This window comes from Simochromis diagramma, unplaced genomic scaffold (assembly GCF_900408965.1).
Source record: "Simochromis diagramma unplaced genomic scaffold, fSimDia1.1 OVJJ01000816.1, whole genome shotgun sequence".
Lineage (NCBI taxonomy): Eukaryota > Metazoa > Chordata > Actinopteri > Cichliformes > Cichlidae > Simochromis > Simochromis diagramma.
This window is the reverse complement of record NW_024386908.1, coordinates 15902729-15926004: the sequence shown is the minus strand read 5'-3', so window position 1 is coordinate 15926004 and position 23276 is coordinate 15902729. Positions and strand designations below refer to the sequence as shown.

General features: G+C 39.7%; 1 protein-coding gene across 4 annotated transcripts in view; it reads right to left on the bottom strand.

Moving 5' to 3' along the window:
- The window catches only part of rassf3 (Ras association domain family member 3), a 69364-nt gene that overhangs the window by 19943 nt on the left and 26145 nt on the right, over nt 1-23276 (bottom strand). The window contains exon 1 of one of the 4 annotated variants that reach the window (XM_040035691.1): nt 11571-15697. The exons of the other annotated variants lie outside the window; for them this stretch is intronic. Within the exon in view, the coding sequence (XP_039891625.1) occupies nt 11571-11693 (123 nt within the window). The 5' untranslated portion in view covers nt 11694-15697. Of the gene's footprint in view, nt 1-11570; nt 15698-23276 lie in introns of those variants that run through there. 4 annotated transcript variants of the gene reach the window in all.

The following is a 23276-nucleotide window of genomic DNA, read 5'->3' as shown; positions in this document are numbered from 1 at the left end:
ATATCTAAAATGTCTCTGAGGCAGCCATGATTCATAATCATTTTTATGTTGCACAAAATGTTTCTGATGGCCTTATGGGTTCAATTGCCAGTTTCTTATCACACACTGAATAAAAACAACAAGTTCACCTTATAAATTATGGTCATTATTAGGGAGAGTTGGTCAGGTAGGTTCACTGGCTAACGACTTGTCCGTCATGCCAAAGTCGAGCATGATGTTGGTCTGAAAGGGACATCTTTGTGTAATTACTCTCCTTTGTGCAGGGGACTGTTTCCATGCTGAGCAGAGCTTGGCTCAAAGAGAAATTCAATAAAATCCAATACAAAAAAAGATTTCTTGCCTTTAGCAACTTCAAAGCTTTATACACAACACTTGATCTGAAATCACAACCAACTAAAATGCTGCCTTTATTTCTGTTATATAAGAAACAACACTGCTCACTCATCCTGTCCTTATTCATTACCCGCCTTTCCAAAAGCAGCTTCTTCTTACCAAAACTGTAACCATTAATTTACCACAACATGTGCAAACAATAAAAAAAATAAATAAATCCTTGTCGACTAGAGAACCTTCAAAACCTGCAAGAGAAGGCCATCTTCATCACATCAGCACACATTCTCTGAAGACCTGATACAAGTTATCATTACTTGAGTCTCACTTTCTCCTTCTGCACATCAAAGAGGGCTCCAGACCGCCTCAAAGTGTGCTGTGGTTTGCTGATAATGGTGCCCTGGAGATCACAGCCGGCGTAACTACTCTCAGATGAGCTTGTGTGACTGAGGGGTGCTATCTGAGACGGTGGTAACAGCAGGGACCGGCCGACGCATGCTTCATTACTGGTCATATAAACACAGAGCAGACAGGGCACAAAAGCCCACTGCTCACTTACTCACAAACAAATATAAATAACGACATATTGTCCTGTTGCTTTTGCATCGTGTTACATTGATTGTACACTTTGGGATCAGGTTTAAGTTCAGGGGGAAGCGTTCGCATACCAATCCCCCGAGTTAAGAAATGCTTTTGAAAAAAAATAAAAAATACACCTTTACATGGTAAGATCCACGTTCCATCTGGTGCCCTTTGACCCTGTAATGTGATGCTACAGGTGGCCAGTCTCTTCGCAGAGAGGTATGATAAATTAGTGGTGGCGGTGATAGTTTGTGATCCTCTTGACCACCTGTTCGGTGAGTTTGGATGATAGCCGTGCAGCAACGTGTCTGTTTCAGGCAGCTGGTTGTGTGATTCATCATTAGCCATGAGCAGGCTCACAAGTAAAGAGCAGGGTGAAAGAGTTATTGTGCAGCTGCAGCAGCTAATGATTATTTTTGTAATGAAAAAAAATCATATCTTCAAATTCAGAGGACTCATCTATTTTAGTTACTGATGCACTAAAAAGAGAATAGAGGAAAGTCCTCATTTGAGAGGATGCATTAATGCTTGATAAATGGTAACCTCAGTAACACCGGTTTTGTTAAGGGACACTTTATGCCCCCTACAACATCTGAGGGACAACAATGGGAGAAGTTTTTTTTATTGCATAGTGCAGATGGCAATAAATAATGTGCTTTATTGCACTGTCCAATATGCTAAATATATATATAAAGTCATGAAGACCTTTTTCTGATCCTTTTCCTCTTCCACTTTGTCTCCAGCATGCACGCAATCCTGACAAACACCTCATATTCTCCATGACGCAGGTGGTTCGATTCAAAGGCAGATTTATCTTATTATACAACACTGCTGTGCAGAGGACCTGTGTGTGCATGTGTCTGTGTATATAAGTGTGTGTGCTTCCAGGAATAAAAGCACTTTGGTTCTGTTTGAAGAGATAGCGAGGGCCACGCGGCTGAGAACAATATCACTTATGTTTCATTTGGAAAAGCAGAACATAAGAGAGGGCAAAGGCAAGAGTCTCATAAAAAGCTTTATATAACCTGGAGGCAATCAACAGAGATTGATCTCAAAGAACAATGAGCTGCAACACTACAACTAGTGATATCTTAAAGGGCAGTTTTTAGAGTTGAAGCAGTCGATGTGTTCAATTTTGAAACTACTCTAAAATAATTACAAGGCCCTCCTGCAGTAAAGTATGCAGAGGGGCCTTGTCAATTTATTTCTGTCAGTGTTTAAAAGCATCTGAAGCTAAGAATTCACCCTGAGGGGCCATTTAAACATAAAAAAGAAAGTCAGACAAATGCGAAGCATGGTGAAGACAGGTTTAATAGCATAGCTAGCAGGTCTCAAAGGGTTCACCATGTAAACGAAGGACATGGATTCCAGGTCTAAGCTTCCATAAAGTATGGGAAACCTGCCCTCACTTTATAATCTCTGCAAACACTTTCCACACAAATGTATGCGCTCAATCTGTTGCTTCAAGTCATATTGAATAGAACACCAAGGTGAATTTTTATGCTCTTTACGTCTAGTTTCAGCAAGCCCCGCCTCAGCTTGCAGCTTCACAAACTAATCTTCACAACAGTAAAGATTAACCTGCTGTGGTCCTGAGGGAAATCATAAAAGTCCTAATGATAAACCCTCTGGGGAACATGAAGCCTGTACATGTTAATTCATGGCACTCGATGCAATAGCTGGTGGGACGTTTAAATCAAAACTGTACAATTTAAACCAATAATGCCCTGAAAGGCAAAGTCTGTAGATCCTGAAAGTCAGAAGAATCAATCCTCTGGGGAACATGACTGCCTGTACAAAACTGCATTGCAATCCATGTAATAGCTGTTAAAATACTGCACTCAAAACCATGAATATTTCCATTATTATAGCCTTGAAAGACAAGGTCAGGGGATCATGAATGTGAGAATGATCAATCCTCTGGGGAATACCAGTCTTAATTTCTGTACAAAATATTATTCCAGTCAATCTAATAAGTTATTAAGGTACTTCCTACCCTGCAACTACATCATATAAAGGATTCACTGTGAACTTTACGACAATCAGCTACAGTGATAATCTTAATATCTGTCAAAGTATCACAAATAATATTCTGATCTCATGAAGCAGCCTTGAAAAGTTAAACATCAAGGTGATGACATTCTTCTTGGGCATGTTGAGCCTTCATTTGCCAAAAGATTTAGTTCACTGAGATAGAAACACAATTTGCAGTTTAGAAACAACTTTCAGCACCTGGTTATTCAAGTTGTATGAAAGCTTTGAGGCCTTCAATGTCAGCATTTACAAAACTGAAAGGAGACCTTCTGTTAACACCACCTCAGTGTTTACGGTTGGCATGGCAAAGCTGTGAGTCTAAACACACTAAAGGTTAACTGAGAGGACTTTAAACACAACTGCAATTCACACACGATCACATGATGCTTGATCTGCCAGATGACCAACCTGAGGTCTCTCACTGTGGCAGCTGAGGAAGTTATAATCACAGACTGATGAAAGACACGCCTGAAGTCCTTGTTTGTCTTTTTTTTTTTTTTTTTTTAAATAAAAAGGATGGACAGGGCACTGCTTTGCTTTATTACTGTATTTCCCCAGCCCTGAATATTGATTAGTGATCAGAAATAATCAATAATTTTTGCAGCTTGCACAGAAATAATAAATGATAAAAAAAATAATGGCAGCCTCATTGCTATCCAGAGTTATTCCTGCCTGTTTGTGGGGTAAACATAATCATTATTGGTCTCCATAGTTAAGATTGTGTTAACTTGAGCATAATTTGGTGTTTTCACAACCACGGATGAAGGACTTTCTGAGAAAGCCTAATGACATGCAGGACATTGAGGTCTGCTGGTAGGTGGGGGTGGAAACGGCCACCAATAGATCGTTAGCAATGACTAAAGTTTCAAAATAAGAGCAAGGGGATTGCTCACTAGTAATATGGTTGTCTTGTTCTTTTGAAGAGATGAAAAATAAAAACTACGAAATGCAAAATGACTTGAAAAACAATTGGCCAGCCTTTAATATGTATAGCCAGGCAGCACGCCAAAGTAAAGTCTGTGTGGGAAACACTAACCATGAGTTTAATCTGCATCTATGGATGTGGCCCAGTAGTCTTTGGCACGGTTCAAAGACAGCCAAGGACAAACCAGCTCTAATTCAGACTAAAACCTTTAGGACTTAATGGTCATGATATTGGACAAGAAGCTTAAACTGGGTACTCGTACTACAAAACCAAGAACTAGTACAAGCAACTGTCTGGACTGTGACAACTGTTTCAAAACCAAATGTGACAGCAGCAGAAAAAAAAAGGAAGAAGGATTTGCTGATGGTAGAATGACTTCTGCTAGAAAAAACAATTTGACATTACAATTATTTATGATGCAGCATGCCACCAACTCTTGTGAGAGGTGGACAAGACGGCAATGCCAATGAAAAGAATTTAAAACAATCCTGGAGCAGCGTCAAGAGAGAAAGACTGACACAAACAGAACAAGTCAAGACTAAATCTGCAATATGGCTACAGTTACTGAACTCCAACAAAACTTGGGTGGCCTTGTTATAGAAAGAACAGGATATAGAGTTGAGAACAGACCACGGTGACATACAACAATGATGGAGGAAGGGGGAATGGTTGGAGGGGTGAGGAGGTGAGAACATGTTGGACAGACAGAGGAAGGAAATCTAGAGAGGGGGAATGAGAGAAAAGATGGATTGGATTCACACAGACAGGAAAGACAACACAGGATTAAAACAAAGGTGGCGTTTTAAAAATAAATCAGCGCTGGCCATCCACAGCAGAAATCACTGACTCTGTATACACGTTTTTATAAAAATCCACTGGTTACACAGTGAAAAGACTTTAAACTGAAATTAGTGCAAACAATTCAGACTTTTTACGCTGAAAGAGAAGTACGGCTATGATAGAATCACTTCCTCTCTTCTGGTCTCTCCAGCTGACTCTAACCACAAACGTCAAGTCTTTCTGGATGACATGCCATTGGTCATCAACTCAGGTTTCAAAGTAAACAAACAATTTCCAAAGAATTACTTTCTTCCCTAAAGTCAAATCAACTGACTGTGAAAATCCAAACAAGGAAATACAGGACGCTACATTTCAGACATGCTCATGTTTAATTATCAGTATGTTAAAAGCTGTAGTAGGCAAAGGTTTTTGGCATAACTGGAAAGAAATAGTCATTTTATAGCGATAAGGCCAGGAGACTGGCCGAAGTTTCCACTTCAGTTCACTTTAGCTTTCTTCTCTCTTTTTTAATTTAAGTGAAAGTTCTCCTTGGGTTGATGACAACTGAATGTTACCTGCACTATTCTCAAACTGGGCAATTCGGCACAATCTCACATCACATGGATCTTATACTACAAAGGAGGCTGGCTAAAGACCGTTTAATTTGATTAAACTTGAGTCTGTTGGACATTTGTTTGTCATTTTTCATTCTATGAAAATTCAGGGCAAACAATGCGTGTGTAACAGTAGTTTATAATAACCTCTCTGTATATAACTATATTTAAGAAGTCTGAAAGAGGAAGTATTCTCCTTCACCTGAGATCTGGGATCTTTGGCCAATCAGAAGTGTTAAGACCACATCTGTTGAATCCAAACAAGTAAGATATAATGGGCTGATTGGTGAAATTCCATCTGGAGAAGCTGGGTTCAAATCCCACATGAGACCATGTGAAACCAAATGACAGCAACTGTAGCATGTATGCATGTACATCTGCTAGTCCTCATCTGATGGGAAGATTTTAGAAGAGATAACAAATTATATTTAAAGTTAACTAAGACAAAACGTATCTTATTATTCTTTGTTTAATGTACAAGGTATTCATAAGCTGAAATCTTAAAGGAGACTATTCTTTAAGGCCGGCAGTCCAAAAAATGTGGGTGATGTGGATCTGAGGCAGCCACCTCCTTCAGCTCTTCCATGGGACACCGAAGGGTCTTCAATACAGCTGCGAGATAAAATCTCTCCACCTTGCCCTGGGTGTGCCCCGGGGTCTACTTCCTGTCAGACATGCCTAGAATATCTCGCCTCAGGGGCCTAAAACCAATATAAATGTCTCATTCAGATGTGAGAGCAACATCTCTACTTTGAACCCCATTATCCCTGAACAGATATTCTAATTTTCCATCTATGTAATTATTTTAACCAGTCATAACTGCATTTTAGTTTTATTTGGCCCGGTGAAGTAAAAAAAAATGCTAGGAACCCCTGCTATTAGACATAACAAACAAACACAATAAATGTTCTCTAATAGAGGAAAGGAAGTTCAGTTTGCAGGTAAAAGAATGTAAGAAGTCTACAAAATAAAGTGGGAATAATTTGCAATTTGGGCTGTGGCAGCACGAATACTGGTCTAACCAGACATATGAAGCAGGAGTTCACAGCAAGTAAGAGAGAGAACGAACAGGAAAGATAAAATCCTTATCTGTAAACCTCTACAACAGTCAGTCAGTCTGTCTGTCTATCAGGTACCCTTGAAGACAAAAACCATGAGATTCAACCCCCCCCCCCACACACACACACACACACACACACACACACACACACACACACACACACACACACACACACACACACGAGATAAGGTGGTTAAAATCTAAGCTCAATAGCAGAAAATGGCCTAACTTTAATGTTTACTCGGATTCCTGAAGAAATTCCCATAAAAATCACATCTGATTAGAAGGTAAAGTTAAAAATCTGGCAGGCCAAATACTGGTCTAACCAGACATATGAAGCAATTGTTACTATACCTGCCATTCTAAAGAAGATAGAGGGGGAAAAAAACAAAACACCTGGAGAGGGCTACAGGGTGCGGTCAGGGAAAATATACTGTACCATAAATCTATCAGCAGGAGAAGTGAATGATCAACAGTAGGGGGAGGATCCACAAACAAATACTATTCTCTCACACCGTGCTATACAAAGTCACGTCAGGCTCATCTGATGGGCGAACACGCTGACACAGGCTGGATGTAGCTCATACTGCTGAGCACTGTTGTCTTTACCTCCTTTAACAGTGTCATATTTATCAACACGAGCTGAGCAATAGCAACTTCCTGCTTCTGACTGGCACATTCAAAGATTCAAGTTCCTCTCATGAGTCTGAGTCTAACACTGCAGTTGTCATGTAGTACTCATGATTTATAGGCTGGGAATTCAGGCATTAGGAGTGGTGATGAGTAAGTAATGAGGTTAATTCTCTAAGGTATACCTCATATCTTTTTTAAGGTTTTTTTTTTAAGTGCAACATTTACGAGACCAAAAAGTCCCCCCCCCCCCCCCTTTTATTACACAAGAAAACTGATCTTCAAATAATTTTCTGTAAGCCAGGCTTGTGCTGATTGCTGCCTCTCTTAAACAGAAGGTTTAAATAGCAGGTGGGCAGAGCTGGGTTCCAATGATTATTAGAACGAAATAAGGTCTTGATTTGCTATTTTGGTTTCTTTTACAGCAGTAGATGGTTAACCATCCTCCTTCACTGTTCATTAACTGAACTAACAGGGAGCCAGCAGTAATTAGGATCTAGATAAACCATCACAAAGTTTGATTGGGGCAATCTGTGGAGAGATTATTAATGTTTGTATGTTGTTGTGTTTGTTTTCTATTTAAATAAACATTTAATAATCAAGGAAATCCCCAGTTATAATACATGTTTAAAAATGTTATTAAATTAATCACACAGTTATCATGCTAAATAATCAGGGCAATATTGAATGAGACAACTGTAATTAAGATTTTTGCCATAACTGAGCAGCCTCAGAGGTGGGCGGGGCTTCTGTGCTCATGACCATACAAGGATATGCAGTTTCAGTGACATCATATAGATCCAAGAGTATAAAAAGTTGTCTCATCCTGCTTGTTTATGATTAGTTATTCATTATTTGAAACTCTGGCCATGTTTAACCTATTATACCAGTATACATAAACCACAGAAAACAAGGTAAAGCATAATAGGCTCCTGCTAAATGAAATGATTTAAAAACTACAAATAATGAGTCTAAAAATTTAATAAAAAGGTTTGAACTTGGATTCTAGAGATTTCTTTTGCTCACATTGGGTAAGCTGTTGTGTGTTCATATCATGTAGAGGATGGAAAATTCATTTGATAAAATAAAAGTTTAAAAAAAATCGGGCAGAAAGACACAAAGGAAATCTGAATCAACTGCAACAAAATGAATCAGTGAAAAAACAAGTACCTACTTCCTTCTTTGTTTTTTTAAGATTTCAGATGGATGCAGAAGATTTTCAGAAAACCATTTGGATCCCGGCCTTTTCCAGTTCGGGAATAACTGATCTAGTCAAATATCATATCTCTGAATTACCCCCCAATTCTTAAAAATGTGGAACTTCCATGTGGGAGCGCCTACTGATACCTGACCCCACAGGATATTAACTTATTCATGGTCAGCTGAAACGGGTAAGTGAAGACCCAACTGCTGACATCCATCCATGCATTACTCAAGCACAACGCTACCACTGTCAGAGCAAAGTGTATTAGATCATCTGTACCATCAAGACAAACCCAAAGATGTTCCAAATAAATATGACAGCCTAACAGAATCAAGCATAATCCAGTTATCTAAATGACAAAACCATTCGCCCAACAAGAACTGGGAGCCTTTCTTCACGTTTTCACCTTTTTTGCAGCTCCATAGTGTATTTATTTCCAGTCTCAAAGGGACATGAAGTTCAATAAATCAAGTGATATTCCTGCAGTGATGTAAAGGTTTTACAAAACATTTGACGGCAGCTCATAATCGGACTAATTATGGAAGAGTCAGAAACTGCCGGAAAACAGCGCACAGTGAGCCTACAGTCTGAAAGCATGATTTGAATTAAAGATGAGCTGCTTTAGCTGTCCAGTGTCAGCGTCCTGGGGGCTGGGGTGGGATTAGCCTTGTGTGTTTTTTGAATGAGACACACAGAACCACTGGTCAGCATGACATTTTCCCGACAGAAACGCCATTCACACACAGAAAAGGTGGATGTGTGCAGGCGTGGGTGTAGAGATAAAGCTTCCTCCGGCCTGACTGCTGCATCTCATTTCCCTGGTTGGCCGTCCAGAATCGGTCCATCACTCTTTATTTGTCCTCCTCCTCTCAGTTTAAACTCAAGCTTATTAAACTTCACTTTGTCGTAACCCAAATGAAAAACGCCACTCTTGATTGATAACTATAAATGGGGAGGCTATGTAGTGCTGCTACTGTTTGTACTGTTACTGTAAGTATCACACTTGGTGGTGGAGCTGAAGATAGAACTGCACTCACAAACTGGACTTCCTCGTTTTCTAATTCATACAAACACACATGAATGTGCCATTCATTTCAGCTGCTATACAGCAGATTTTAAAATGAAAAGGCATAGAAAACATAGCAAAAGCAGAATTGTTTCTATTGCTGCTACCAGCAAAAGAAGTACTTTTTACACATAAATAACATTTTCAACATAACAAACCAGATTTAGGCTCAATTGGAGCTATACTTGTGCATCATTTTGGCCAAGATACCAATTTTATGGGCCACTTTATGTCTTTAAGCCTTTCATTATTTCATATATTTTGTCTCCAGAAGGTAACGACATCTTAGATGGTGATTTGAGCTGGCTCTACGAATAAAACCTAGGAGCAAACAGCAACCTCCAGAACAGAAGTAAGGCATGATGAGTCACGGGTGCAACACTTACAAGGTCGTGCAGGTCTGGGCCAAGTATCACAGTACTGTCCTGAGGCATTTGAGGGAGAACATTTGGAGTAAAGGACCTGAGATGCGGTGTAATGAAATTTGGCACTCCGCTGTAGCAGCTTTTGTCATCAGAGGTGACTGTGCAAAATACACCAACTACACATGAACCCTCCTAGCAGACTTAAGGGAGGTCTAACAGGAATGACCTGCCGCTTGCGTCTGAGGCTGAGGAAGATCCCTGCCTTAGGCATCCTCCCCAAAATAAATGCATTTGTAGAACAGAACTTGCAGGGAGTTGCCACAACTTAGAAGAGGGTGGCAGCCACGTTTAATTTGACGACATATTTACCAGCATAGTTTAATTTTTTTCATTATGTGAGTGTCTTTAGGTCCACCTCAGACACACAGGCTTCCCCTGGGTATACTGACATAACCCCAGTTTCATACACTACCGTCTTTACTGCAGTGAGCACATTCCCCAGATTCTTTAGCTGTAACCATCGCCAGTATTTAAAGTAATCAATTACTACCTCCACACAACTCAGCGGTGAACACAAATACACATCTTCTCTCAATAACCATCTATTCTCCGATACACAACCAGCAATTTTATACAGAGGTCGCAAACATTTTCCTCAGGGGACACGTCCCCGCTGTAGTTGTAATTACTGTTGGCATGTGGGAAACCGCCACACAGCAGCCAGCGCCCCCTTTTCGAGTCCAGTTTAAGACACCACAGGTCCCAAACTCTCTCGCAGCGCTCTGTGGGCCACATTGTGCATCCTCTTCTCACTCCACACACACTTCCATGAGGAATGAGGGCTTGTGTTAAAGGCCTGTTATGGAAACGTGAAGGGTCATGCATTGCTGGAGAATGTGCAAGCTCCTCATCTCTCACACACACACTTTAAGTGGGCAGACAAGAAGAATAGCTCTATTATGTTACAGTATGCTGAGTGTGGAACAAACCAGCTGTGTCTGCAGGACTGTCTGTGATACTGTGTGTGACTTTAGGAGTGCAGTAAGTCAAAGATCTGAAAAGCGACCTTGTTTATTAAGTTCCAGACATGATAAAGCTGAATGTTTATGGTTGTACTTCAAGCCTGAGCTCAGCCCAGCCCTAATTTATACAATCTGCAGGGAAAAGACTTGACTTGGGGGTGTGGTGGTCTCATCTGACACCATCTAATCACCACTATGCTGATTACAGTCCCACACTTATGTATTTTAAGAGTTGTTTTGCTGAAATAATCTCCCATATGCAGTGATTAAAATGGATACAATCCTTGAAATTATACATGTCTCTTCATTTTAATGACCTCCTGTAATATAATAACCAACAAAGGACACCTGTTATGAAATCTAATGTAGGTTAAACCTGCTGCTAAAACTGTCAAAAAGGGATTAAGCCACAAATGGGAGGTTGTTATGCAAATATTCCGAAAACTTGCTTGTACACTGACAAAACCCCATTAACAATTCTGATGATTTTATCTTTAGCTAAAGGGACACTACAGGGACAGCTCAACATGGTAAAATATAAAGTGGAAACTTGCTCCCGCTAACAAATTCAGCATAAAGAACAATTCACAGGATTGCAGGGTTTGAAAGTGTCTCTGCTCCTTTAAGCTAAAGGGACACAACAGGTGAATAAAATATAAAAGTGGTGGATAAACTTTGAAGGGCTACTTAGTTTTACTTTGGCTATATGCCGGATTTAAGTAAAGCTACGTAAGTGAAAAATCTGTTTGTTTATTTTCTTCTTCATATGAGCATCTCTTAGAAATAAGGGAAATGTAGGTTTGAGAGATTTTTTTTAATGCAGTACGGAACGACGCCCATATCTGAATGAGACAGCTGGACTTTAAAGCTTCTCTAACACAGAACAACTTCTTTATAAGGAAAAGCAGCTTACAGGGAGTTTGTGTAGACAGAGTGTGTGTGTGTTCTTAATCTTTACCTTTTTCTCTGTGATTTTTCCGGAGGGTTTTTTGAAGAAAGAGGTCCTGGCCGTGAAAAAGTACTCTTCGGAGTCCTCCTCCAAGCTACTGTAGCCACTGCTCATCGTGCTATTCCACGTCATTTGCGGGAAAAACTTCTCCACTGAGAACCGGCCACATCAAAAAACCACCCAAAAGAAAACAAATATCAGCTCTAAACAAACTCCAGCCTCAGTAAATGGCCAAACCTCCCTCTGTTTCTGTCCGCAGGCTTCGCTGTTCGACCAGCAATGAATGATTTCCTCTTTCAAATCCGCTCAACTCTCTCCCGTTCTTCCCTTCCTCTTCTCCTCCTCGCTTTACTCCACCGGCATAGTCAAAACAACTCAATCAAACCTCTCCATTTATAAACAGAAAATGAAGCTAGTAGCTGCTACGAAGCAGAAATGTCAGAAACTATAACTAATAGACCAATTTCGAAAGTGCTAATGAAGAAATCCCACAAGTTCCACTCACACGCCGTCTGTTAAATGCATGAGTCTGTGTGACAGCGAGGCGAGGCTACAGTAAGACCACTCCCATTAGGTGCGATAACTCCAGCCAGCCAATCCCCTGCCTGACAGTTAATAAAACCTCGCCCAATACAACAGGTTGGCCAATCAGCGCTCCGATGCCCAGTTTGAGTGGCGCGGATCAAAGAATTTGGCAAAATAAAAAAAATTATTTATATATATATATAATTATCTCCCCTCTCTTGCATTTCAAAACAAGCATATTTGTTCTACACTTGGTAATTTTTTTTATTTTATTTTCCTTTTTTGACAGTTGACAGTTAATCTGTGAAAGGATGCAGCATATTTCTAAAAAATACTTCAACACAGAGAGCAGATTCCAATTTGCATTTTTTTTTAGCCTCTTCACTACCTGCTGATATTCAAAATACCCAAAGGCAAAGATAGAGAGTCTTTTTACAGTCTCTCATTTGTTCCTGAAAATGTCACCTAGGAAAACTGTCATTGTGAACCCACAGACTATGCAAAAAAAAAAAAGTCTTAAAAACCCTTTACAGAGAAGAATAAAGTTACCTGCATTCCTAAAGAACACAAAAAAGGTCAGAGGTCAGTCAGTTATGGAGCACTGATCTGCAGCTTTTACATTTTCCTTTCCTCGTTAATCTACCTAAACACTAAAAATAAATAAGAAAAACCCTGTGTCTTACCTCAATCAACAGGTAGAAAATTAACAATAGCTTTCTAAGCATGCTTCTCATGTACCAGCTAGTATCTAAATGCAGGAGAAATAAAAGGCCAGTCGTCATTGGGTGGAACCAGTCTTTACAGCCTTTTAACCCTCTCAGGCTCAAATTAAGTTTTTGTTGCTAATGCACAAAAGAATATCTGCAGTGGTACTTCTGAGTAAAAAAAACTCATAAAATATGTATGTGAGGTAATCAGGTTGTTAGCTTTTACTTGTTGCAAATCTGCAACGCCTGCCTTGAGAGGGTTAACTGATTATCCACAGAGATGATTTTTCCTGTGATGAATGTTCTAGAAACTCAGGGGGTAGGTATCCTAGTTAAAAGGACATTTATCCCTTCTGCTCTTTTTCTAATTCACTTGAAATAAGGCTGCAGGCAAGAAGATGCTGCCTGACAGCTTTTAAACCCAGTTCAACATCAGTTAAGTTTTCCATTGCAATTACTCTCACTTCAAATTCCTTGAAATACAACTATGATGGCAGAATCCTAACTAACTAAGTTGCTCTAGTATTATCTCTACTAATAACTGTAATATGTAAATTGTATAAATCTGTTGAGGCAAGATGTGATTTGGGGTCAGGAAAAAGTTTGCCCCGGACAATGAGAGGCTCAGAATAAAATCAGCCAAACCCAAATGAGAAGGCTCTGTGGGTGTGTCTTGGTATTACCATAAGACTTGGTCTTTGGTGGAGAGATGGAGCCAGACATTTAACCTTTCACAAAAAGAGTGGATTGAAATGTCACTGAAAAATAAAAGTAGCAAAAAAGTTCCTGTGTTCAATCAGTGTTGAAGGTTCGTTTCTGGAGCCAGAACCTAACAAAGGTCCAATTACAGTGCACCAAAGACTTTTCTACTTTATATTGTTATAAGCTACTCCATGGTCTCAGGATTTTAGAAGGATTTGTGGTTGTACCATACCTATAGCGTAGGTTTATTCCACAGGCAGTTATCAACAGTTATCAATATTTGGTGGCTTCCTTTTTTATGAATTCAGATAAATCTGAAGTTGCAATATGCTGTGGTCCAGTGTTCAGCACCTCCACACTGTATGAAGGTCCTGGGTTCAAATCCAGCCTGGCCTTTCTGTGTGGAGGCTGTATGTTCCTTTTGTGACTGCATGGGTTCTCTCCTGGCATTTCTCCCACAGTCCAAAGATTCATTTGTAATTTTAAGTATAAAGTGAGTGTGAATGGTTGTCTGTCTGTCTTTTGCCCGGTAATAAACTGGTAGCCTGTACAGGTTAGGCTCCACTCTCCCTTTTGTGACCCTGAATTGGATAAGCAGAAGACAAAGGATGGATGGATGGATGGATGGAATCTACTGAACGGTCATCACATGATTACCAGTGTTTTGCTTGCTTGCTTGACCACAAGTAAATTATAAACCAGCAGGCTCCCTACACCATAAAACTCTTTCCTCTTTCCTACAACTTCTCCATGTTCACATGTAGGAACATGTTTATTCTACAGCTATAACCTGCAAGCAATATTAATGTATAGCTATTTATAACATCCTTTTTGGCTGTGTGTTTTTAATTAAATATGAGTTTCACCAGAAATGAAGCTACAGCCTGTATGCTGCCGTCATTCAGCGTCATAAAACATGTCAGAGAATAAAATCGTTTTATACATTATGTTCCGCTCAAAGGAAACCTGACCGACAGCTGAGTTTATGTGCTTGTTAAATGGATGGAGTTTCACTCATGTTTTGAGCGGGTGGTGTTAAAGCTGCTTTCATCACCCTACAACTGGAAACTATTATGGAGCAGCGGGGCAATTAATGGACTATGTACCTTCTGTTTTGGGGAGTACCTCCTGGGTACTTTAACTCTGCTGCATGCAGAGTTAAAGATTGTTAACTTCATGCTGTACATTTGTAGCCCACCCAGCTGCAATAAAGGTGCAAAACATCAGCAAAGCAGGTTAAGCATCAGATTGAAATCTACAGTACATCTGCACTAAATCAAGCCTAACCCGCTCACACATGGGAAAAACCAGTGGACAGCTGGGAGATTTTTTAGACATACAGGCTCTAATTTAAAACCAGCGGAGTTAGAGAAGAGACCAAAAATAAATATGGCACATCTGGGGCAGCCAAACCAAAAATACCTTTCAAATTCTGTAGAGATCATCCAAAACACACACAAATACACACAGATAAGCAGATTTGCCACCATGCTGCCATTTACTTCAGTGTATTGGTGCAGAAGGAGTGTAAATAAAGAAAAACATACTTTGGATCAACTTGTGTTCTAATCCTTTATGAATCAAATCAAACGGCCTTGTGTTTTAGCCTAGTCGAGCCGGTCTAGAGGTTCAGGGATTTAAAGCCATCAAGGATTTTTGTTACATGTCATTGTTTATCGCACTTCTTTCCTCATACGATGATTTAGTGTTTTACTATCATACAGCAGGTGTGCAATTTCCATATTGAGTCATATATGTTAATAAATGCATAACATTTAGAGGAAGACAAATACACTGTATTTAGTCTGCTCCTGATCTGGTTTCTCATATATGCTACCCAGCAAAAACAAACTAAAGAGACTGAGGCGTTGAGATTTGGTAAAACCTGTGAGGTCTAAAACACCATCAGTGATAAGTCCTTTAATCCTTAACCCTATCAGAACGTGGTTTGTTCTGGCAAGTAGATAAAAAAAAACAACATTTTAAGAAAAATATCAAGTATCAAAGTCCTTTTTTCTTTCTTCAGAATGCACAAAGAGGTTTGTAAAGCACCAATGTACTCCTCTTTGCATCTAATTACACCTAGCAACGGCCAGAAACCACTTGCCAACCAGCCAGGGAATACATTTTTCCCTAGCAACTGGAATTTATTAGGTCAAATTCCTGTGTGACAGCAGTCAAAACATAAAACACAACCAAGCCAAAAACACAATTAAATAAATAGTACAATAGGGTAAATTATATTATTTAGACAGAAAAATAAGTTTTAAAAAATGTATAAATAAAGATTAACAAAGTAAAAAAAATACAATAAAAAAAAAACTTTGCAAAAAGTTGACTATAATACAAATAGAATAAAACAACGAGAGTTGAACTGAAAGCCACACCCAGGACAAACACTCACAGAGCTCTGTTTATGTGCATGTGTGCGTGTGGTGAATGGTATTAATCTGCTGTCCAGTCACTTTGGCCTGGAGCCAGTCTGGTTACACATTACTGACATTCCAGGAGTAAGGGCAGCTTCTACCTAACATACAGTCACTGTACTGTAACTGTGTGGAGCGATTAGGAAATTAAAGCTTTCCTCAGCACCAAAACGGGCACGGCACTCAATCTGAATAAAAACACAAGACAAAAATTTCTCCAGGACTCAAATACCTTAAAAATACTTAAATATCAGCAAATGACAGTAACATGAAACTGTCCATATATTAGATTTCCCGATACGTTTATAATATATTTTTGGCAATTTTGTTTAGATTGCGCAGTGCGCATTGACAGGAAATGAGGAAGTGGCATGTGCTAAAAATCCAACAGATTGGGAGTCAAACTGGGAATTCAGCTGTTATTATGCAGCATGCATAATACTGCCTCTACTACTGGGTCAAACCAATTACTAGATAAGTTAGAGGATTATGTACTCCTTTCTGGCCGTCAAGTTAAATCCATGCTAAACCCTTCATAAAGAAATGCATCCTCTCAGCAATTTAATGTTTAGTTCATGTAAGTGTTGAAAAATTAATGAGAGAAAGAGAAATATAATTTGTTGCGTGTGTACAGTGGCCTGTTAAACTGGTTTCTATGTTCATACATGACGTGAATGAAAGGTTACAGTTATATAATCATGGACAAGATGAAGCAGAGAGGTTTTGGTGGAGGAGTGCTATCAGCTGGTCTGTGAGATGGATGATCTGCAGCACTGCAGGCGTAGTTACACTACATACATTACATACAGCCTACAGAACTAGTCAGGAAGTATTTGAGGTATTCACCGTCTCTGCATTAATTCAAAAGTAAGCAACAGTAATAATTACATTTATATTAAAACCAGCGTTTATGAAATGCTTTGAGAGACAGTTACATATTAGGGCCAAATATATAACAGAATAATGTCAAAGAAAGTTTAAAAAAAAAAAAGAGAGAGAGAACAAAATATGCTATTTCCAACATAATTAATAAATCTGTCATCCTCAGATTTAAAATTTTATCCTTTTGAATAGCAGGACCCCACCTGAGGATCTAAGCCTCTGCATGGCTTGTGGCCAGACACAGACTTATTTAAAAGTATGAAAACCTTCAGATAAACTGGGTCAGTTCACACAGGGAGCCAATGAAGAAAAGCCAGGATAGGTGAGATGTACCTACTAGAGATGTGTCTAGAGTAAATAAAAGCATGAATTACTTTCTCCAGGTTGGTTCTTCAGAGCATCCATTTCATTTTAGATCTTATTTGGAAGAATCTGGGATGGACAGCTCTTCTTTATATGTTGCTCAAAGTCTAAATCTACTCTGAAGTTTCTTTCATGCATGTGCTTTGATGAATTAACTTCAATATTCTTTCCATGCAACCAAATTCCACATGTTACATTCATTTAACACTGCTACCTTTTTCTGTTTTCATGTATTCACATGACTTTGAGTCTGAATGTAAAGCATGTAAAGCTTTTTAAAAACGTATAGATAAATATTAACTTAATAATAACTGTTCAAGGAAGTGCTGCTTATGTTGCAGAATCACATATTTCCTTTAAATCTGGTTTAAAACACAGTTTAAAGTCTTGATTTTATGTTTTCTCTTCTAGATGCTTTTACTTTTCTTTAATGTCTTCCCGTTTTGTTTTTTGAACTAGAGCAGAAACATCTACAGCAAAAGGTTAATTACCCATTTTATCAAGCTGTTACTGTAGTTGATAGCATGTAACTGGAGCAGAGGCTTGGCTTTTGTATTTGCATGTTTCATACAGAAAACTGCTTTTTTTTTTTAACTCCATGACTCCAAAGATAAGATGAGAAAGTCTGTTGTGCAGCTGAATGTCAAGTTAAACATTAATCCAGTTCCAAAGTAGGAGCAGGCTCTTGCAGACCCCTGCTTCACCCAGTACCCACATCCCACATGTATCCTGGGTGCTGAGATAGAAAGCAGCACCAGAAGATCAAAGGTGAACTGAAGGCTTTTCATCGAAATAGCAAAGGTTTGCTTGTACATTTGAGTAGCTGTCACTTGATCCCTTGACAGTTAAAATCACAATGCCAGATGACGGTGGTATAAACTCAGAGTTTTGGCAAGCAGCTTATACCACAAACAGCACATTTACGTTGAAATGATAGCGCCTTCTAGTGGTTTCATGGCATCTACACCTGAGTACAATCCAAGCCTTAGGGAGGAGGTTGGAGAGGATGGACGGGTCAACAAAATGCTACGTTTTTTTTTAAATGGTATATTATATTATATTACATAATATTATATATATTCTTATGTTAAATTCTTTAGGATTTTTAGCCTCATAGACCAGAAAAACTCACAGTAAATTGCCTTGGGGTTTGCCTTGAACATGGGCCTCTGCGTTAGCCTTGAGGCACATGGGTTCGCTGCTGAAAACAAAACAAGAACTGTTCAACAACTTTAACTGCATTGATTCCATTGCCAGCAAGCAGCACTATAAAATACTGTGGAAGTGTAGGTTAACGGCTGTTGACAGGAATTTGGAAGCAGATCAGCACAACTTCCTGAACCGGAAAAAAAACTTCCAGAAAACTGGATATTGAATGTGCATAGCCATGGGAGCCTGGGGAAAGTAAGGATTCCTTTGCGTCTAATGTACAGAACAATATAGCATGGGTACTGACTGCTAATGTTGACTTCACAGGGTGCACGATCGTTGGTACATAGGCTAGAAATCAGGGCACCAGCAGGTAGATGAAGGTGATAGGTCAAACTGTGAAGAGTATGTCATATTTAGAAAACCAAGGTGGAAAGAGACAAAGACAAATGAAGAGAGAGGAGTGTTAAAAGTTCCCATGACCTCATTGAGTGAAGATGTCGTCACCTTGTGCAAGTACCTGTTATTTGCACAAACGTCCAGGTGTGTGCTTATTGATTATTTTTGGGCAGGTGGTGGGTGTGTAGCTGTTTCCTAATTTAAAGGCACTGTGAGTTTTAAAGGGGGTGGGCGTGTCTGCTGTAAAACAAGAGAACTTCTGTAAAAGGGCAAAATCACTGCTAGATCAAAGACTAACACGTTTAATTTATATCCCCAAAATTTAAAAGGCAGGAGTGACACAAAAGCCTCATATTTTTATGTAAATTAAGTATTTACATAAATTCTTATTTTAATTTTAAAAAGCCTCTTTAAGGAGAGTGTGCAGGTTTTGTTTTAACGTGACAGAAATCATGCTGAAACCCATCTGAGATTTTAAAGTTTAGGGTTATTAATCCTATAAATTATCCTTCCAGTGATCTCTACGGGGTGTCCTGGGTCTGGCCCCGGGCCACCACTCAGTTGCACATGCCTGAAATACCTCACCTAGGAGTTGCCCAGGAGCACATTGAGACTTATGAAAGGGATAAATCCAAAAAAATAAAAGTTATGTGGTCATGAGACCAAAGGGCAGGCTGAGCATTTTAAAGATTTTGTGAATCTAATTGCAACTCTATGTGCCACGATGATGAGAAAAGCCCCACATGCAGGTAGAAAAGTAGCTCAGATCTGCAGTGAGTCAAAAGTGCACTTCAATATCCTGAAGAAGGAAGGGTTTGTGTTAAAGGTTTTCCACTGTGGTCTGGGAGTGCTCAAACTGGTAAAATACAGGATATAATCAAGCCAAAGCCTCAAGGTGCAAACGTCTTACATAAAAGGAAGGCAAGGAAGAAGATTCACAACTTAAGGGTGCCGGACAGTTAACATTAATGTGGCATAGCGTGAGGCCTTCCCGGTACTTTTTGCTTTGGTGTCAAAAGGTGTTAAATATCCAGCCAAACTCAGTGCTGCCTCAGGGACTGTGAAACTAATTCACAAATGTATGAAAGCTTTAGTGTAAGGCACACTTCACGACTATCATCCATAGAGCATATACATATGAGAAGACTGAGTATATTTTTGTGTGGATTTCAGTGTTTCCCAGCCTCTTCTGTGTGCATGCGTGTGTGTTTTCCCCTGCAGCCACAGCTCTTCATCCTGACAGACAAAACACCGAGAGTCTCGTGATCAAAGAGCGGAGGAATGCTGCTGGAGGATCACACGCTGCCTCGGTGTATCACATAATCACTGACACACAGCGAGAGGAGGGATGCAGGCTTAAACTGAAACACAGCAGCCGTGTAGATTACACTGCAGCTGGATGATCCGAACCACACAGCAAGGTTAACGCAGGTCAGGCTGGGAAGGGACATGAAGGGAAGACACTAAAAACTGAGACACTTTTGCTTATTTGCTTCAAGTTCAGACTATGCTAGTTGTAGCTAAACAGTGTTCTACGGTACTCTACGTGGTATTGAGTACCATGGTATTCAAATACACATCTCATTGTACTGACTCCAGCAAATATGACATGTATTTTTCAAGGAAATCTCCTCAGAGCTGTCAAGTAGTGCCATCTTTCATCCAGTTAATTACTCAGTTTTCATCAAATATCTGCAAAAATGACATTCCCATCAGCTTCAGGCACCTTCAGTAAAATCACAAGCTTAGTCTAACTTTTCAGTTCAATTAAAGACCAATAGTTGTTGCCACCTTCATTACAGCTGGATGGTGGGTGACTGGACCTGTTGACTATTTTTGCATTTTTTGGAGGTATTATTAATTGAATTATCTGAGAAAGAACATGGACTGCGCATAACAACATCCATCTTTTTATACAGTCTGTGCATGTGAACTGTGCAATAGCTTAAAAACCACACAGCTGCTCTCCGACGATATGAACTCTTCCTTACACGTAAGCACTAAGTGAGCATTAATACAGCACAAATCACAACATTTTCATGCTGCTGGCAGCTGTAATAGCATTGGTTCAATCACAGGAAACAGAGCTTTCATAAAAAATAATATTTTTGAGCTGGATATTAAATTAAATGACTTCACATCTAACACGATAAGGAAAAACAGAAGGTTTAAAAGCCAGACTTCGGAAAGAAGCCGCTTTTCAGCAGCAGCAGCATAATAAGAGATCTGTGAGAGTCACAAGTCCAACACGCACACACACACACAGTTTAATTCAATAGGAGGAGATTCATCGGTACGATAAGAAGTTCTGACTTTGCCAACACAATCTTTCTCCTGCCTTTTCACCATCCCTCCTTCCCACAGACGTCAGAAGGCACTCAGATTAAAATAATAACCTCCACTCAGACTTTTCATATAAATAAATGAACGAATATAATCTTGCATTCATTGTTTAGTTTTAGAATTTGGCTATATTCAGGGGTTTTTTAAATGATCACACTAACAACGACGCTTCTGTTTACTTTAAATGCCTTTTTCTCTTCTTTTCCCCACTTTCTCTGTCTGTTGTTTTAATCTGAGTTTGGTCGATTAACAGCATATCTTCCTTTTTGCTGGCAGGAGGGTCACCGTGCCGCTGCTCTGTGTGGCCTCTATGAATGCTGAATGTGGGTCATTTACAGTGCACTCTCCTCTCGGCCCGTTGGCATCTTGGTTTGAGATCGTTCGCCTGGATAAGGACAGATAAGCGCAAACAAACACACACCAACACACTCAGGAGTCTGACGTTGAGTTCCACCCTGATGCAGATCTGTGTTTTCCTTTGAAACGCCCACAAACTGAGCAGAAAAATTACTTCCAATGGGCTTCAGTTTACCCCTTGATGCTCTGCCCCTGACTTCTGCGCACACGCACAAGATAAAACTGGGGTTTATTTTGTGATAAAATAGCTGCGGGCCTCTCTTAATAGAGTGTTGGGCTTGGGTTGGGTTCATTCTAGGCTGACACTATCAAACGTTGGTAATTCTGTAGTTTTTTTGTAACTCTCCACTGGATGAACATTAAAACATCAGCTTCATCTTCAAGATAAGATAAAGAAATCTGCTGGGAAGCCGACTTTTTGGACACTTCCAATTCTAACAACCTTGTTCCCGAGTTAAAACATCCTGGCACCGTATTTAAAAGCTGCAGGCTCAACCTTATAAACCAGTGGGAACCACTTTAATGTAATTTCTAAATACACAGGTGAGTTAAAGAGAGTGCTGTAGAGAGAAGAGATGAGGATAAAAGGTCAAAGTCTACAGCCATGTAAAGTGGTCACAGAGTACAGTTGGTAATGCAGAGAGGACCCAATGGTTCGAAGTTTAGAGAAAAGAATAAGAAAAGTGAGACATTTAATGGCTGATTTAAAGACTGTGTTCAAAAGCATGAAACCCAAAACATGATGAGTATATTTATCATTAGATCTAAATTATTTGGTAAAACAGAAATCCAGACATAGAAAAAAGGCTGAGAATCACCCACAAAAACACAGGAGCAAAGGGAGGCTGTAAAGAGGGACACGAACATACACAAGAAGGAGTGATAAGGAAGAAGATGACCTATTTATACACTGCAGGCAGACTGAGGGACAAACAGAGGGCTGAGACACTGAGACACACAGGAAGATGCAGCCAAACACTGAATGAAGCAATAATCACAACACCAGTGACACGTTAGCTCATCGGGCTCACTACAAGTCACGGTTCACAGGTTAACAAACGTGAGCAGAACTTAGGTTAAGATAGATTTTCGTGCATTTGTGTGCGTGTCTGTTTAGATGAATGTGTGTATGCTCGAGCATGTACACTTATTTTTAACCCATGACTTGTATTCAAACTGTGAAGCAGGTAACTGTGTGTTTTGAAAAGTGTCATACAAATAAAGTGATTCTTATTATTCTGGCACCAATCACCCATGATGCTCGTCTCCACCCTGCCTTCACTTTCTTCTTTACCTGTCTTGTGTACTTGTCTGCTTGGATGCCCGACAAAAGAAAGAATCCCAAAACTGACATTAAACACGTAAGCAGAAGCAGCACATAGAGAGGCACGCTGAGCTCTTGCTTTCTATTCAAATAATAGCTTGAAAAGGGAAAAAAGGTCAGTGCTCTGTTAGTCGCAAACATAACACGGGGTAACAAGAGGATGGATTCACTGTCAAAACAAGTTTTATCTGCAGGATAAGAGAAAAAGCAAACCACAAGCAGCGTCCTTTGGTGGCTGTGTCAGTAACAGAGTTTGAATGGGTTGTGGTTAATGTCCCGTCACGTTTTCATTTTTATTTTGTCTTGCTGTGGGTTAGATTTTCATGACCTGGTTCGGTATAGAAACAGATAATGGTTTGGATCAGAACAGCACACACCCTGCACACTGAAAGATGAGCTTAGCCTGTGCGTTTAAACTTGATGACACCAACGCCAAAGGACAGACTGTGATGCCTGCAGCTTGGATAAAACAGCAATATTTGACACCCCTGGAATTAGATCAGAGTGGCCAAGCAACATTATAAAAAAAGCAGTTTAT